The 18,043-nt window shown below is 39.8% G+C and overlaps 1 protein-coding gene across 1 annotated transcript in view; it reads right to left on the bottom strand.

Annotated features, from left to right (window-relative positions):
- The window catches only part of ERBB2 (erb-b2 receptor tyrosine kinase 2), a 77,667-nt gene that overhangs the window by 5,550 nt on the left and 54,074 nt on the right, over nucleotides 1–18,043 (bottom strand). Inside the window, exons 21-25 of the mRNA XM_026717573.2 lie at nucleotides 8,254–8,409; nucleotides 6,950–7,025; nucleotides 6,696–6,842; nucleotides 5,602–5,699; nucleotides 3,858–4,031 (exon numbers count right to left, since the gene is read on the bottom strand). Of these exons, the coding sequence (XP_026573358.1) occupies nucleotides 3,858–4,031; nucleotides 5,602–5,699; nucleotides 6,696–6,842; nucleotides 6,950–7,025; nucleotides 8,254–8,409 (651 nt within the window). The remainder of the gene's footprint in view (nucleotides 1–3,857; nucleotides 4,032–5,601; nucleotides 5,700–6,695; nucleotides 6,843–6,949; nucleotides 7,026–8,253; nucleotides 8,410–18,043) is intronic.

Here is an 18,043-nt window from a genome sequence, read left to right as displayed (position 1 = left end):
CTTGAAATTCTAGATCTAGAAAACCTAGAACTACGCCACCTTCAGTCCGATCTAAGTGTAGTATATAAAATTACATATTTCAATGTCCTACCTGTCAATGAATATTTCAGTTTCAACCATAACAATTGTCATGCCCCTGGTGGAGACTGACTCTGAGGAAGAGGAGGAACAGCCAACAGGGAGTGGGAATGTGGCTCCAGAGGTAGTAGAGGAGGCTGGGGAAGGGCAGAGGCTGGCTGAGCAATCAGAGGAGGATCCAGGCCCATCCCCTATCCATACTAGGTCACACAGGGAGAAGAGGATCAGGGAAAAGCGAGGTCTACTCAGGAGGAGATTACCATGATCCTCCTCGTGGCTTGCAGCTGGGAGCTATGTATATAAGTTTGTAACTGCGTAGTCAGAATTGCTGGAGTCAAAGTTTAGTGTTTACTTCGAAAGAGGTTTATCTTTGCTGGTGTTCTTCCCATGGACTCTCCTCGGTTATCTTCCTGGAATGTATGATTAATTATCTTGGCTTGCTTCAGAACTCTCATCAATGTGGTTTGTTTTGGTTTTCTTTTTGCCTCATTATTTACTTTTTTGACTTTAAACTGTGCCTAATAAAACAGGGAAGTTAAGCTGAAGGCATGACCGGACTTTAATGTATGTTTTGGGTTTGGGGTTATTTTGAGAGACTACGGTCATCACATTTTGACTCCAGCCACCCCTTCAACTTATTTTTGCTTTTTGTGGGGTGACCATGGATCAGCTCAGAGCAGAGATTGCCCAGTTAAGCCAGCAAGTGGCTCTTTTGACTGCACAGGTGGCACAAATGCAAGCTGCCCAGCCATGCCGAAAATGCCCAGTGGTAGTGCCAGATAAATTTGATGGTTCGCTGGCCCAATTTCCAGCATTTTTTGGGCAGTGCCAGCTTTACATGAGCCTTCAGCCTGAGGACTTTCCCACTGACCAGGATAAGGTGGGTTTTTTGATTAGTTTGTTGTCAGGCTCTGCAGCATGTTGAACGATGCCTCTGTTGACCCAGCCCAACCAGGTATTGGACAATTACACCGAGTTTTGCTGTCAGTTTCAGGCCATGTTTGAGGACCCTGTTCAAAGCCAAACATCAAACAGAGGTTTGAGAGAGTTGAAGCAGGGGCATGGCTCACTCATGGATTATATTGCTAGTTTTCAGGTGGTTGCTCAGGATGTACAATGGAATGAGGCAGCACTATTAGACCAGTTCCAGGAGGGTTTGTCGTCAGAGCTCCTGGATGAGTTGGCACACACTGAATGCTCTCGCACCCTTTAGGAGCTCATGCATCTGTGCCTTCGTATCGATGCTAGACTTCAGCATGACGGGTGCAACGATGGACAGAGACCGTATCTGTTTCCAGCAAGACGGCGCCCTTTGGAGGAACCCATGCAGTTGGGGGCTGGCCGCCCTTGCCTGACTCAAGTAGAAAAGGATGAGACGTTGTTGTGATGGTTTATGCCTCTATTGTGGCAATCGAGGCCATTTTGTGGCCAAGTGTCCTGTTAAGAATCCACAGCAGTGACGCCTGCGGTGGTGGGAAACAAGCATCGCTCGGACTAAGGGGGTCTGTAAGGTCGGGGTGTAAAGTCCTTAGGCCCGCCTTCTTCACCAACTTTGCCATCCTCGCCACCTTTGACATCTCTACCACAATTGTTATTGGTGAAGCATCTTGTGCTAACAGCAAGTGTGTTCGTGCCTGGTGTGGGAGCGGTGGAGATCCAAGCCTTGGTCGACTCAGGGGCCACAACCAATTTCATGGGTGCTCATTTTGTAGAGCAGTGGTTCATTCCTCAGCAACAGGTGTCCCCGTCAGTAATGGTAGAGACGATTGAAGGTGGGCCCCTTCGTTTGGAACCAGTGGTTGCTGCAACCAAACCCCTTTGCATGCGTATTGGGCAACATGTGGAGGAAACCATGTTCTACGATACTGCAGTGTCTCATTTTCCGGCGGTGCTGGGTTTGGAGTAGTTACAGGCCCATGATCTACAGATTGTCTGGTCGTGTGGAGCTGTGCAGTTCCTTGATAGGAAATGCCCTAACCATTGCTTGCGCTCCTGTGCAGGGAGTGTGGCTATGCCCGTGGACCTGGATCTATCTGCGGAGTTGGTGGACTTTGCTGATGTGTTTGGGGAGAAGGAGGTGGATCAGTTGCCACCGCATCAGGCGTATGACTGTCCAATCGACTTGTAAAATTGGACAATGCAAAATTTCCGGTGGGTCAGTTATATTCCCTGTCGGAACCGGAGTTGGCTGCGTTGCGGGATTTTATTGACAAGAACCTTTGGAAAGGGTTTATCCGGTCTTCTACCTCCCCATTGGCTGCACCGGTGCTTTTTGTAAAAAAGAAATCGGGGGAGCTACGTTTGTGTTGTGATTACCACAAATTGAATGCAATCAGAGTGAGGAATTGGTACCCACTTCCCCTCATCCCTGAACTGATTGAGCGGCTTTATCAAGCTAAGATCTTTACGAAGAAACAATAGGGCAGGGACGGTAGGCACGTCCCTGCCCTATTGTTTCTTTTTATTTTTCTTATATGTATCCATTTCATATATTCATAACTATGTTATACTTATACCTGCTTATTATCGCTTGACAAAATAAATAAAATAAAATAAATCTACCAGAAGTAAAGGCAGGATTTCGAAGAGGAACAGGAAGTAGAGATCAAATTGCCAACATACGCTGGATCATGGAGAAAGCTAGGGAGTTCCAGAAAAACATCTACTTCTGCTTCATTGACTATGCTAAAGCCTTTGATTGTGTGGATCACAACAAATTGTGGCAAGTTCTTTAAGAGAGGGGAATACCAGACCATATTATTTATCTCTTGAGAAATCTATATGTGGTTCAAGAAGCAACTGAGAACTGGACACGGAACCACTGATTGGTTCAAAATAGAGAAAGGAGTTTGGCAAGGATGTATACTGTCACCCTGCCTATTTAAGTTATATGCAGAGCACATCATGAGAAAGGCGGGGCAAGATGAATTGCAAGATGAATTGGAATTAAGATTGCCTGGAGAAATATCAACAACCTCAGATATGCAGATGATACCACTCTAATGGCAGAAAGTGAAGAGGAACTAAAGAGCCTCTTGATGCGAGTGAAGGAGGAGAGTGCAAAAGTTGGCTTCAAACTCAACATTAAGAAAACTAAGATCATGGCATCCGGCCCTCTCAATTCCTGGCAAATAGATGGGGAAGAAATGGAGGTAGTGACAGATTTTATTTTCCTGGGCTCCAAGATCACCGCAGATGGGGACTGCAGCCAAGAAATTAAAAGTTGCTTGCTCCTGGGGAGGAAAGCTATGGCAAATCTAGACAGCATACTAAAAAGCAGAGACATCACCCTGCCAACAAAAGTGCATATAGTCCAGGCTATGGTTTTCCCAGTTGCAATATATGGCTGTGAAAGTTGTACATAAGGAAGGCTGAGCGCTGAGGAATTGAGGCCTTTGAACTATGGTGCTGGAGAAAATTCCTGTGAATCCCTTGGACTGCTAGGCAATCAAACTGGTCAGTCCTAAAGGAAGTCAATCCTGACTGCTCTTTAGAAAGTCAGATCTTGAAGATTAACCTCAAATATTTTGGCCACCTAATGAGAAGGAAGGACTCACTGGAGAAGAGCCTAATGCTGGGAACGATTGAGGGCAAAAGAAGAAGGGGACGGCAGAGAATGAGGTGGCTGGATGGAGTCACTGAAGCAGTCAGCGTGAGGTATGCCTAAATTAAAGCAGTCCTTAAACTAAAAAAAAAAATCCCTATTATGTAGGAGAAATATAGTATGGCAAACTGGTTTTGTCTGTTTTGGGATATTAAAAACTAAATCATATGCTTACTCTTGTGGAGGAAATCCTAGATCGATAGTCAGCTGATGTTTCACCACTGAAAAAGCCCTGATGGGGGACAAGGTATTCTTCTGCATCCACCAAGTCTTGCATTTCTTCCTCCTCCAGCAAAGTGCGATAGAAAGTGCTGTCTATGGGGCTGGCAAGGCCCATCTTTTCATCATTCTATCACGAAAAACAAACAGCAAATTCTTGCAGCTCCCAAAATTTTCTTGCTTCCTCTGAAAGTATAGACTAGTCTTGTAACACCCTGGATGGTCAAAATTAATCTCCCCATAATGCAGTTGTGTCAACTAAGGCTGTCAAGAGGACTTATCGAAGGTCATTTAATACTTTCATGACAAAAATGGGAACTTAAATAGGGATGTCATGGTTCACAGCTTATGGCTCTATATTGGGGGGCACTAAGCCAATACCCATCTATCTTCTGCAATCTTATCTAAGATTCAAAATAAACACCATTTTGGCAGCAGAGGAGCACAAACAGAAAGCAATAAAGCAAAAGATTACTACCAGTATTTTTAATTACTAGCATTCTATACAATGCAACCCCAGAACATAAATCAAAGATAAAAATCTAGAACTCTAAAAAAAATCCACACTGGCCCCTAATAGCTTTGGATGTGGATTCTAGAACATCCCCAATTATTGCTTAAGCTGGGGAAAAGAAATTATGAAGTATGTAGAAAGTATTCCTATTCATTTTATGTAATCATTACATTACAATTAAATACCAAACAAAACAAAACCAATCTTTTTATCCTGAATGTTCTCCCTTTATCTTGGTGCTTTATAAAATGCCGGTCCCAGCAAGTAACTTAAAAGTGGGACCTTCACTTGTCCGCCTAATATAGCTTCTCACATCTTTTGGATTAACAGTGAGGTTTGATACAGAAAACTTGAAGCATAGCTGATGAAAATATTCCGGACTCAGATAAAATATAATACATACGCAAGTTTGTAATACTATCATGTGATATTTACTTAGCTAATTTGTGCTCTTCATTGCATGAGAATATCCATATACTATGCTCCTTCTGAGTCAATTTGAAATTGCACCTTCTATAAATTTGGAAGTCGGATAAGTGAAATGGTTGCTTATATTATAAAAGCCATAATGCATTACCCATTTGTTTTGAAGGCTACCATGTTAAGAACAGACACATATTGTTGCCTGAAAACTAGTAAAGATTGAAGCATGTGATCTTATACCACTGAGGTATAGATTGACACTAAATGAATACTCATTAGTCATTATTAATTAATTTTCCTTGGTGTAAAATATTTTCCTATCTCCAAAGCAGAGAGAAATTTAGAGCACTGAGATCTAGGTTAAAAATCAGGCTATGAATCTGCCTGTATATATTCAGAAGACTTCATATGAATACAGCAGCAGCTACAGTTAATTCCAGATACTTCCATGCATTGTCACTAGAAGCAATATCTATTTTTTTTAGTAATAAATTAACTGGGGCACCTGTTTTAAAAGATTACATTAGGATTAGTTATAAAAAAATATCATCAAGAAGATAGCGCTGTTTTGACCCGATAGGACAATTCTGAGTATAACTAGTTGATCAAATTTTGAGAAACATTGCTATTCTAGCTGGACTTAACCTGGTGTAACAGGAAGCTCTTTTAGTTTTTCTTCCCCTTTCTCCACCATCCCTACTGTTATACAATGAAAGAGTTGGGAGTCAGTGCAATCCTCTTGAAAGAAAAATATCATCCTCACCTGAATAACCACAAACCTTTGAGGATCTCTGGCCATGCGAGTGAACTCAGAGACCAATTCTCGGAACTTAGGCCGACATTCTGAGTCAATCATCCAGCCTACAGAGCAAAAAGAGCATACATATTTCTATCCAAATTAAGTCCTCCTTGTGACGAAAAGAACTAGTTTCTCTGATAATGGGGAGGAGAAGAAAAGGGGAAAAAACATGATCAGCTACTTAACATGAACACTGAAAATATTATCATGACTTCTGGAAATTCAAAATATTTATCTACTTCAGAACTCACCTTTTGCTTTTAATCTCCTGCAATATTTTTCATATTGTAAACCTAAGTACTATGCACATGTATGTATGTATGTATGTATGTATGTATGTATGTAATTCTGTACAAGACAGTTCATACCTTTGTTTCTTACAGAAAAGAGTAGAAATCTCTGAATATACTAAAGATGCCTATCCCCAATTGGGCAGAAAACCCAGACAGAAGGGAGGACAAGTAGTAACTATCCACTTTAAATAGCTGCATCTAGAATACGTTGCTTTTGGTTTTTGAATAGAAACAGGCTTTCCAAATACTAAACACTGCCAAACATAATATTTTATACTTTTAAAAATAATCCGATAGAACAGATACATATCTGAACAAATAGCAGCAGAGTTAGTAGTTGATAAAAAATTAAGCAATTTACAAAAATTAAACCAATGGTTTATAACTAGCAATCATTGGAAGGCATATTTTTAAAAAGAAGAAATCTACCTCACTAGACAAAACTGAATTTTTTCATTTAAAAAACAGCCCAAATACTGTCATATCTTAGAATCATAGAATTGGAAGTGATCTATCATCTATGAAGCCATCAAATTCAACCTCTGTTTGATACATACAGTTTGACTTGCTCTTATTCGCTTCCTGCTTCCTTTTATAGGACATCTAGAGGCTAAGATAGAAAAATTACAGCAATTGCAGTTTTGACTACAAACTTATTCAATCTGATGCTTCTCAGAAATATTGGAGATATAAATTTCAATCTGGGATTAGTTGTCCCAATATCTTTTCACCTAATGAAAAACCTAATTATCCCTAATTTCTTACATTTAACCATAATCATATAGACGTCAATGGTGCAAATAGGAGGCTGGGGCAATCTCTCTCCTTTTTCCAAGAGATCAGGAATCTCCCTGGCTGGAATACCATCATAAGGCTTTGCACCAAAAGTCATCAGCTCCCAAACAGTAACACCTGGTGAAAGCAGAAGAGAGACAGAGAGAGAAAGAGAATGGGAGATTTCCATGAAGCAACAGTAAAGTTTTCACAATGGGAGTTAACTGAAAGGAGATTACACATACCATAGCTCCACACGTCACTTTGATGAGTAAATCGTCTGCGCAAGATGGACTCTAAGGCCATCCACTTGATAGGCACCTGGACAAAGAAATGATGGCTACAAGTCACATCTATGCTGGTTAGTTTCAAGCAGTACCATTATTTAACAGTTTTTAGATCCTGCTTAGATAAAGGTTGTGGTTAATTAAAATGGTTTTCAATATAAAGGTAACGAAGTATTATTTGGCACTTGAAGATGTCCAATTTCAAACTCAAGCAAGTGGAAAAAGGACCTGATAGAATAGACAGAAAATTTGCTTACAGAAATATCTCATCATATATACTGATTTCTTATGTACAATAAGCACAACTTATCTATTCTACTTCCAGGCTCTGAAAAATGCCACTGAATTATTTTTTCAGCTCTATTTCATTTTGATATTTGGGTGTTTTAAAAAGATTTGGAATGGTTGCTGTTTACTTCTCAGAATCCTCCTACTAAAACTTTTCTTTCTTTAATTTTGGAAAAAGATAATGGTACTGCTGATATTCTGCTGACTGAATTTCAGCAATGGAATCTTTATGAACTAGGGAGATGCAATCCACAGAGTTCAAATTGGTCATCCCTATTTTAAAAAATACAAAATATAAAGGGATTTAGAAAGTTCATTCTGATTATTGTGCAATTCTATCCTGTTGCCCTTCCATTTTTAAGCTAGCTTGATTTTATAATTTAAGTTTGTTAAGTTGCTTTGGACAGAAGGAGAAAGTAAGGAAAACTGAGATAATGTGCTTTCAGAGCCTTAATTTAAGAAACAAAGGAATCAGTTCATACACTAGTGTGTGTGAGGCGACAAGACAAAAATAATTGTCAAAGTACTAGCCAGCCTTCATTCAGAAGAGATTATGCTCTTAACTTACAAAAGTTAAACATTATCAGTCAGATATTATTTGCAGTTGTTTTGGATTATAGCAATAGAATTTTATCTGTTCAACTAATATATCTTCAATCTGGCATTTCTCCAGATATGCTGGAGTACTTTCATAATCTCTTAGGCCAGTATCTCTCACACTTGGCAACTTTAAGATTTGCAGGTTCAACTTTTAGAACTCCCAGCCAGCCACCAATGCTGCTCCAGACCATACAAGTCTAACTAAATATTCTAATTCAAAATATCTAGTGGGTAGCAAGTTGAAGGATGCAGGTCACAGCAATGTGTTAGGAGGAAGTTAAGTGCACCTACTGTTATGTACTGTACAGGTAACTAACATTTCCTCACAGAACCTATCGACATTTAGTCTATTAAGGAACATTGCCATGTCTCACCTTGCCTCCGTCAGCGTGATATTCTGTTTCATCAATGTCCAGCAATCGGGCCAACCCGAAATCCGTAATCTTCACATGATTTGGGCTCTTCACCAGGACATTCCGGGCAGCCAAGTCCCGATGAACCAAACGGACATCCTCCAGGTAGCTCATGCCCTGAAAGAGAAGCAAATATTATTTGTTTTCTTGACCAAGGAGAAATATTGATGGAACTCCTTAAGATAATGCATTCCTACTGACATTAATTATAACACTATCATTTGATGTTATTAGTAAAATCAATTTCTTTTATGTCATCAGAAAGTTGCTTACATTTAATTTGTAAGCAAAAGTAAAGTTGGGGTGTTCCCACAATGCTTCCGATGTTAAGGATTGGTCAAGCTAATGTTTCAATATATGAAACTAATTATCTACTGAACTAAACAATTATTCTATTTAATATATCTTGACTTTAATATACCTGTAACTATTGAGAATAGATTTCCAATATACTGGGTATAGTTTTCTATATCTGCCTATTGTCATTCTCTGACTGGAAATACAAAGGATGGAAAATTGAGTTTTGTTTTTACAAAAAAAGAACAACTTTATTTTATACAAGTTATATTTCTCAACTTCCAGTCTTTAAGAAAGATTATGCAGGTAAAATGGCTATGGAAAAATGTTCTAATAAGAATAGAAAAAGGGAATTGTGTATATTTATAAGGACATGTAAGAGAGACTATATCAGAGAGATGTGGAGGAAAAGAACACTGTTAATTAAAATTGAGCAATTCCTTCAAAATCTCTGTTGTTTTGAATGTACTTCTATTCTGCCTTTCTTCATAAAGAGGAATTTGAGCAAATATCTTTTCCAATTACAGAAAAGTAAAATATAGATACTAGGTAGTTCCATTCCCAGCTGCATATTAATAAATTCAAGAACCTTATTCTACAATAAACCGTTCAATATAATTAATTATTTTATTTTAGTTTTATTTATTTATTTGTTTTTGTCAAGTGCTTACAATATAATAGGTATAAGTAAAAACATAGTTATGAATACATGGATACATATAAGAAAAATAAAAAAAATAAACAATAGGACAGGGACGATAGGCACGTTGGTGCGCTTATGCATGCCCCATACAGTCCACTTATGAAAGTGGGGAGGTCAATAGTAGACAGTCTAAGGTTAAAGTTTATTGGGATTTGGGGAAGAAACCACAGAATCAGGTAGAGTATTCCAGACATTGACCCCTCTGTTGTTGAAGTCGTATTTCCTGCAATCAAGTTTGATGCAATTAACCTTGAGTTTGTATCTATTGTTTGCTCTTGTGTTGTTATGGTTGAAGCTGAAGTATTCATTGACAGGTAGGACATTGCAATGTATGATTTTATATATTATACTTAGATCAGACCGAAGGCGGCGTAGTTCTAGGTTTTCTAGGTCTAGAATTTCAAGTCTGGTGGCATAAGGTATTCTGCAATGAGTAGAGGAGTGGAGAACTCTTCTTGTGAAATATTTCTGGACTTTCTCAACTGTGTTAATATCAGATACGTAATGTGGGTTCCAGATTGATGAGCTGTATTCGAGTATTGGTCTAGTAAATGTTTTGTATGCTCTAGTTATTAGTGTAATATTACCAGAGAAAAACCTACATAAGATTAGGTTAACAACTCTTTAACACGTTTTTGGCTATGTAGTCACAGTGGGCTCTAGCACTTAGGTCATTAGAGATGAGTACTCCAAAATCCTTGACAGAGTTTGAATCATCAACAAGATCTTGACTATTCAGCCTGTATTTTATTTTCTGATTTTTTTTGCCAATATGTAGGACAGAGCATTTATTTGTGGAGATTTGAAGTTGCCATTTGTTTGACCATTCTGATACATAGTCAAGGTCTTTTTGAAGGGTAGCAGTATTGTCTATGGTGTTGAATAGCTTTACATCATCAGCGAAAAGAGTGCAGTTGCTCTTGATATGATCACAGAGGTCATTTATGTAGAGTATGAAAAGAGTTGGTCCTAGAACACTGCCTTGGGGGACACCACTCTTGACAGGTACAGAATTTGATTGGACGCTCCCAATTTTCACCATTTGTTGTCTGTTTGACAGGAATGCTTCTATCCAGTTATGCAGGTGTCCAGTGCAGGTGTCTGTAAGATTTTAGTTTTAGGAGTAGTTTGTTGCGTACCACTGAATCAAAGGCTTTACAGAAGTCTACATAGATTGCGTCTATTGCTTTCCCCTGATCGAGTTGTGTAGTCCATATGTTTTTGCAGTGTCAGAGTTGCAGATTACATGAGTTTTTTCCTGAAACCAAATACTTTATTAGAGACTAGGTTGTTTGTTTCTAAGTGGAGGATGATGGATTGGTTAATAATTGATTCCATGACTTTACAGGTGATGCAGCATAAAGAGATTGGTCTGTAATTTTCAACTAGGCTGGGGTCTCCCTTTTTGAAGTTGGGGATGACCATGGCTTGTGACCATAGGTTAGGCAAGCAGCTGGTCCTGAAAGATTTTTCAAAGATTATGCTTAGAGGTTCTGCTATGGCAGTGGATAGCTTTTTTAGGAAGGAGGCACATATTCCGTCCGGTCCAATAGATAAGAGATGGTTTTAGATTGTGTAGTGCTTTTTCAACATTGTCTTCTGTAAAATCGATATGTATTAGATCATTGTAGTTGTCTGTGGTTCGGCTAGGAAATACTGGGCATGATCCATTGCTGTTTACAAATACTGAGCCAAAGAATGTGTTAAAGAGGTTGGCTTTAATAGTGCCGTCATTGCAGTCTTTACCATTAGGTCCTATCAGGAGTGGGATGGACCTTGAGTCTTTTAGTTTGTTGTTTATAAAATTGTAAAAAGCATGGGTGGAATTGGTGCGTAGAACGTTTTCTTCTTGTTTAATGTGATAATTGGTGCATTCAGTTTTTATCTGGTGGCATAAATTTTTGTATCGGCTTTTGAAGTTGGCAACGTGACCAGATTTGTTTTTCCGCCAAACATTCTCTTCAGACTTGCCAAGTTGGTGGCTTATAAATAGGTTGTGTTGATGTAAGATCAGAAGCATTTCTTACTTTTAGTCAGAGCAGATGAAAAATGGAAAAGTAGAAACCTAATTTGACAGAATGATTATATATGGAATGATGGTTTCAAGACCTAGAAAAACTAAACAGTGCTTCCCCATGAACCAGAAGGGTTAGAGCAAGGATGGGCTTCAATTTTTTTAGCGATAGGCTCTCTGCCCTAATGACTGGCTGTGTGGACATGACTGGGAGTCATGTGGCTGGGAGGGGGTATGGCCACTTCTTTGTCCTAAGTACTGTTAGGCAGGAAAAACCAAAAGTACACATATACACTGAGTGAAACCAGGCTTACTAGCAGTGACTGTGAGAGGGATCTTGGAGTCTTAGTGGACAACCAGCTAAATATGAGCCAGCTATGTGCAGCAGCAGCCAAAAAAGCCAATGCAAGTTGCATTAACAGAAGGATACAACCAAGATCAAGTGAGGTACTAATACCACTCTATAAACTAAAGCCTTAGTAAGACCACACCTAGAGTGCTGCACCCAGTTTTGGTCACCACACTATAAAAAAGATGTTGAGACTCAAGAAAAAGTGCAGAGGAGAGCAACCAGGATGATTAGGGGACTGGAGACTAAAACATATCAAAAGTGGTTATAAGAGTGGCATGGCTAGTCTAATGAAGAGAAGGACAGTCTTCCAATATTTGAGGGGCTGCTACAGAGAGGAAGGGTGGAAGAGGGAAAATATTTGTGAGAAATATTTATTGTGTTTTTTGCTTGTCAAATTTAAAAGGCCATTGGACTCCATAAAGGTTGTGACAGCAATAGAAGCAATGATGTAACCATGAAGCAGCAGCTAGGCAAACTGCTGAATAGTTTGAATTATGCTTTGGAAATTGTGTAATGTATGCTTGGAAATTGAGCAAATGAATGAGACCTAAAGGTAAGCTGTTCTCTATAAAATCCACTCTGAACTTAGTCTGGTATGAAAAGGCAGAGCAACTAATTTGTTTTGAAGAGGAGGATATGGAATAAAGAAAGAAGATTGGTTTTAGGAGACTGCATAGTTTTGTTTACCTAGAACATTCCCAAGGCACTAATCAATACTATATTAGCTGCTCCAAATGTTCTTTTGGCTAAACATTGAATCCAGGCCTCCCTGCAGCCTCCTGGGAGAAAAAAGGGGGCACCGGGGGTGGGGGTGGCACCAGACAAACCCCACACCATGTTTTTGCTCCCAGGAGGGGACTCCTGGGGACTCCTGGGAGAGGTGGGTTGGGTGGGCCAGGCCATCCAGGAGTGGGATTTTGGGGCTCACCTGAGCCCCTGCAAGCTCCCAGAAGCCCACCCCTGGGTTAGAGCCATACAACCACTTACAACCAGGGGTGGGTTTCTACTGGTTCTATAGAATCAGTTGTTAACGTCACCGGTAGTTCTAAGAACCAGTAAAACTGACCCCTGCTTGGCCCCTCCCCTTTCTGCCGCTCCTATGGTCCAAAAACTGATTTTTATTGCTGTGCATGCGCAAAAATCTCTTCCTCATTCTCCCCCACTTGCCTCACCCCTACTTATAGTGCATGTGCGCTAACTACAAAAATTTTCCCGCTCGGCGCCATCACTCACACCAGCTGCAGCAGGAGCAGCAGCCGCTGAGCCAGCTAGCCGCTGAGCCATCCAGCCATCACTGCCTGCCTTCTGCCACGCTGCTGAGTGAGTGAGGGCAAGCCGCAGCCCCAGTCGCCACCATTGCTAACCGTCCTTGCCTGGCCGTCCTGCCTCCCAGGCCCGCCTTGCCCAGCCTGCCTCCTGAGTCCGACCTGCCTGCCTTACCTTAAAGAAGACACAAGCCTCAGCTGCCGCCGCTGCCACTTGCTATTCTTGCCCACCCCGAATGCCTATACCGCTGGCCTCCGAAGATGCAGATCAGTAAGTACAACCTCCAACCCGTCACCTACCTGCCGCTGCCAGTCCTGGTTGATTGCCGACTCCCGGGATGCCCACCACCATTGCTGACGCTCCCAGCCTCGCCCGCCCCATCTTTCCTCCCCTACGGCCCTCCATTGTTGCTGCCTTGCCTTCCCACCACCAATTGGTAGTGAGGAGACAAAGCAGCAGCTCCTGGTGGCCTGGTCCCCTACCTCCTCTTGCCACCGCTGCTGCTGCCAGCCAACTTCCAGGCTGGGCGCTGCTGCCTCGTCCACATGGCGGCCGCAATCTTGGCGAGGCCACTGGCGCTGGCGCGCCACCTTCCCTCACCCACCACGGCCCAAGGGTTGCTGCCTTACCTTCCCACCACCGATTGGTAATGAGGAGGCAAAGCAGCAAGTCCTGCTGGGCTGGTCCCCTATCTTCTCCTGCCGCTGCCACCCGCCAGCCCGGTTAAGAGCCAACTCCTGCGCTGGCCATCCTCACCGCAGCAAGCTAGAAGACTGAGGACCCCGGCATAGTTGGCTCCTTTTTGTCTCCTTTTTGGTAAGTTGCTTTTTTATATTTATGTATTTATTTATTTTTATACTGTTTTTGTTTTTATTAATCATAAAAACAAAATGTGCTTAAAGAAACATCAAGATGAATAGTAAAATAAAATAATTTTTATAAAAAATATATATAAATACATAAATAAAAAAAGCAACTTACCAAAAGAGAGACAGGCAACTTCTTGTTACAATGATGTTATACATTGTATGTTTCTGCTTAAATCAATATATAGCAACATCAATGTAACAAGAAGTTGCATGCATACATAAATGCAATTTTTTTAAATAAAAGTGTTTTTTTTTTAAACATAAACAAAACAAACATAAACTATCTTCAGTTACATAGCGTGTTGGTTGATACAAATCACTTGTGCACAATTTCTGCAGTCTTTCCCTTCCAATTTGCATTAATCCTTATATCATAAATCCACCATATATATATTTATATTATTACTATTATTAATTACTTACTAGACTACTAATATTACATCATTTGATGTGAGCAAATCACCATCTTTACTTAATCTACTTTGTAATGCTCATTTCATCATCACCAATCTATTCTACAATATATCCTTACCCTACCTTACCTCTGTAATTCTATTATACTTATATTATAAAGTATTATAAAATATTTCATAAACAGGCATGATATTCCCCTCTGAAAAAAAAATCTGAAAAGTAGCCGAGCTCTTTTTATTTTTTCCCCTCTGCGCGACTTCCTTCAGGGGAATTTCCCGGTAAATGAACATTACTTTCGCTCTCCGGAGGGAGCTGCAGCGGTCTGGCTCTTTCCACACCTCCACATCCCCGGAAACCTCTCCCCCCTGCCCCATGCCACCCCCGTCTTCTTCCATTCTCCTGCCTTTCCCTGCCTCGCAAGGTAGGTAGCCAAGCCACTGTTCGGCTCGTTCCGCTTGCCAAGCCAGCCTGCCCGCCCGCCGCAGGGATGGTTTTGCCTCTAAAGTATCCATGGACCGAAAGGTGCCAGGAGGAGAAAGAAACCCGGGAGCCGCTGCGTCTCCTCCAGTGCTGTTGCAAAGCGCCGCCACAGCTCTTCCTTTTTGCCTTTCCCTTCCCGAGGCAACGCGGGACTGGAGCCGCGCAGAGGCGAGCTGGCGGTAGCAACTCCTGACTCGGGGCCTCTGAGGGGAGGGGAAGGAGGAGAAGAAAGCGGGGAGGCTATTCCCAACCGGCAAAGCTGAAAAAATTGGAATTCCGATTTTAGTCGGAAGAATATCATGTATGATAAATGAAAAAGCAAAGCAGAAACAAACATCAATAAGTACAGCAGTATAACAGAAAAATGATTTAAACTTCTTTGTATTGACTTATTTCTAACTTTGTTAATTATATCAACATGTTTATAATTATCAACCTTCTGTATTTAATTCATACATAGCAATGATCATTCTCCACCTAATTTCTCTCTATCCATTTCTGCACATTGTAATTTTTTAATTTCATTTTCATCTATGGGGATCTCTTTGTTTTTCCACTATTGTGCAAACAATTCTAGCTGCTGTTAACATGCATAACATTAAATATGTATTGTACTCCCTTTATGTGGGTACCCACAAAATATTTCTGGTTTTAAAATTTAAATCTATATGTCGCTTTACCATTTTTGCTAACCTGGACACTATATCCTATTGAATAGCTACACTAGCAGTACCCAATACTGAATTCATATATTCCAGTTTTTTAAACTGAGGAATAAATTTCAGAAAAAAAGAATTCAGTATTGCTCTGTGACTGTACCTGTCAATTCCATTTGTAATCTAACTTCTTAGATGATTTTGTACTATAATCTTTTTTTTTGTACTATATATATATCTGCATAAGGCTGTAAAAAGCTTCAGTATATTTTTAAGCTGCATTCTAAAAAGGTTAGGCGACCAAACATATATAGAGAGAGCTTTCCATTAGGGACTGTTGGTCCAGGTAAGTAGTCTTGGCTAGGAAAGATTTTTGTGTCACTACCGGCACAAAATAACAAACTCCCTTGGTTTGTTAATAATATTTCCATTTCAAGTGTTTCTTTTTCAATTAATGAATTGTAATTATGAAAATATCAGCCATTCTTTTATATACACATTGCAACATCTTTTTTATAGACTGTCATTTTCATATCTACTTTCAGTTCCGTCTCAGTCTTGTCTGGTGAAACTTGTTCCTCTTCCATAACATCTTTTAAACACTAACTAGCTATTGTGTCAGGGACTCTTAAAAGTAACTGAATATTACTGATCTCCGTTTCTCGCCTGCTTTCTTTGCTTGCCACTGCCTTCACCACTCAACTTACAACAACAATCGAGTCCAAACCACTGTTGATTTTTTTTGCAGCATATTGCCAAGATGAAAAGGCAAATGAATTTGTCTGCTTTCTTTGGCAAGAAAACAAAAGGAGATCCAAAAGAGTCACAACCACAACCATTGGAGTATGAGGAAAGCAGAGCCAGCACATCATCCATCGAAGAACGCGGAGCCAGCACATCATACATACCAGGACCAGAGGAAAGAGCCAGCACATCACCCATCAAAGAACGCGGAGCCAGCACATCATCCACACCACGACCAGAGGAAGGAGCCAGCACATCATCAGGTACTGGAAGAGCTGAATCAAACATTGAAGGGAACTTTCCTGGCTGCTGGACACTGCAGCAGTACAATAATTTTAGGGAAAAATATGATGGACTGGACGTTTCCCAGAAAAAAATAGGTTGCAAGTATTTCAGAAGATTTGAAATTTTGAGCAAAGAAAAAAGTGTCCACGGAGCTAAGGAATGGAAAAATTACCAAACTGAACCATCAGGAAGGAGTAAAGGAATCCAACAAGCTTCCCTCAGAAAGAAATTGAAGGAACATTTCTCATCTAAGGCTCACAACATCTGTACAGAGAAGTTAAAGCAATGTGAGCAGGATGTCATAAGCAAAGGACTGGAGAAGATGAGTGAGAAATATTTGGATAGTACATGAAGAGTGTTTATTACAGTGTATAGTCTGGCACAAATACAGACCATTTTCATATATAGAAGATCTGATTGAGTTACATAAAAGAAATGGTGTAGATTTGGGAACAGGGTTGCATTCACGTAGAACTGCAGTTACAATAGTAGATTTCATTGCAAAAGATATCAGGAAACATTTATTTACCAAAATTATTGAGAAAACTCGCAAAATCTGTTTGATAATTGACGAAGCCTCAACAATATCTTCCAAACTAGTTCTTATACTGTACTTAAAAGTTGAGAGTCCAGCTTTCTCACCAACAATTTTCCTTGAACTAGTAGAATTAGATAAACAAGATGCAGAGATGATATATTGTTCAGTTATAGGAAGTTTGAATAAAGTTGGGTTTAATAGAAACTATCTGTAAAAACATTTAATTGGATTTTGTTCTGATGGAGCCAGTGTTATGCTTGGGAGAAAATCTGAGGTAAGCGCTAGGATAGCCAAAGAGTTTCCAAATATTATAATATGGCATTGTTTAAACCATCATATATGCAACTTGTTTTAGATGATTCTATTAGGGAAATAAAGCAAATAAATAATTTTCAATTTTTTATTAATATATTCTATTTTCCATCAATCAAATAAGAACCTAAATGAACTTAACAAAATTTCTGAACAACTTGAGATTGAAATTATAAAAATTGGTGGAGTTTTTGGACCAAGATGGGCTGCCTGCAGTTTAAGATCAACCCTAGCTGTGTGGCATGCTTATCCAGCGCTACATCAGTTTTTCTGTTCAAATAAAAAATACTCCAGTATGGCTGCCCGTCTTGAAAACTCATATTTTCCCACTGATTTGGCCTTGATGATTGATGTCCTAACTGAAATATCTCTCCTTTCTAATTCATTGCAAGCAAGAAACATAGACATTATAAAGGCTGAAAAACTTGTGCTAGGATCAATTAGATCACTTGAAATGCTTATAGAGGAAAAGGGTTCATATGAAAATAAGGTTGATGAATTAATCACTTCAGATACCTTTAAAAATATAAATTTTATACAAAATAATTGATTTGTGGGACTTCCTCGTGAAAAACATATATAAAGCATTGTTATTAATTTGAAGAAAAGATTGATGGATTCCGAACATTTAAAAACAGGCTGCCAATTTAAAGACATTGATCAATTAAAATTTCTAAATTATTTGGAGCCAGATCATTGGAACATTGAAGAAGTGATGGTTCCATGGAGAGCAGCTGAAGGACAATTGGTTGCATTTGGTCAAATTTTCAATCATGAAATCAATATTAATGATTATCGTGATTTCATAGAAAAGGTACTAA

The sequence above is a fragment of the Pseudonaja textilis genome, chromosome Z (genome assembly GCF_049901715.1).
Source record: "Pseudonaja textilis isolate UNSWEBS1 chromosome Z, rPseTex1.2, whole genome shotgun sequence".
Lineage (NCBI taxonomy): Eukaryota > Metazoa > Chordata > Lepidosauria > Squamata > Elapidae > Pseudonaja > Pseudonaja textilis.
This window is presented reverse-complemented; position numbering and strand designations above follow the sequence as displayed.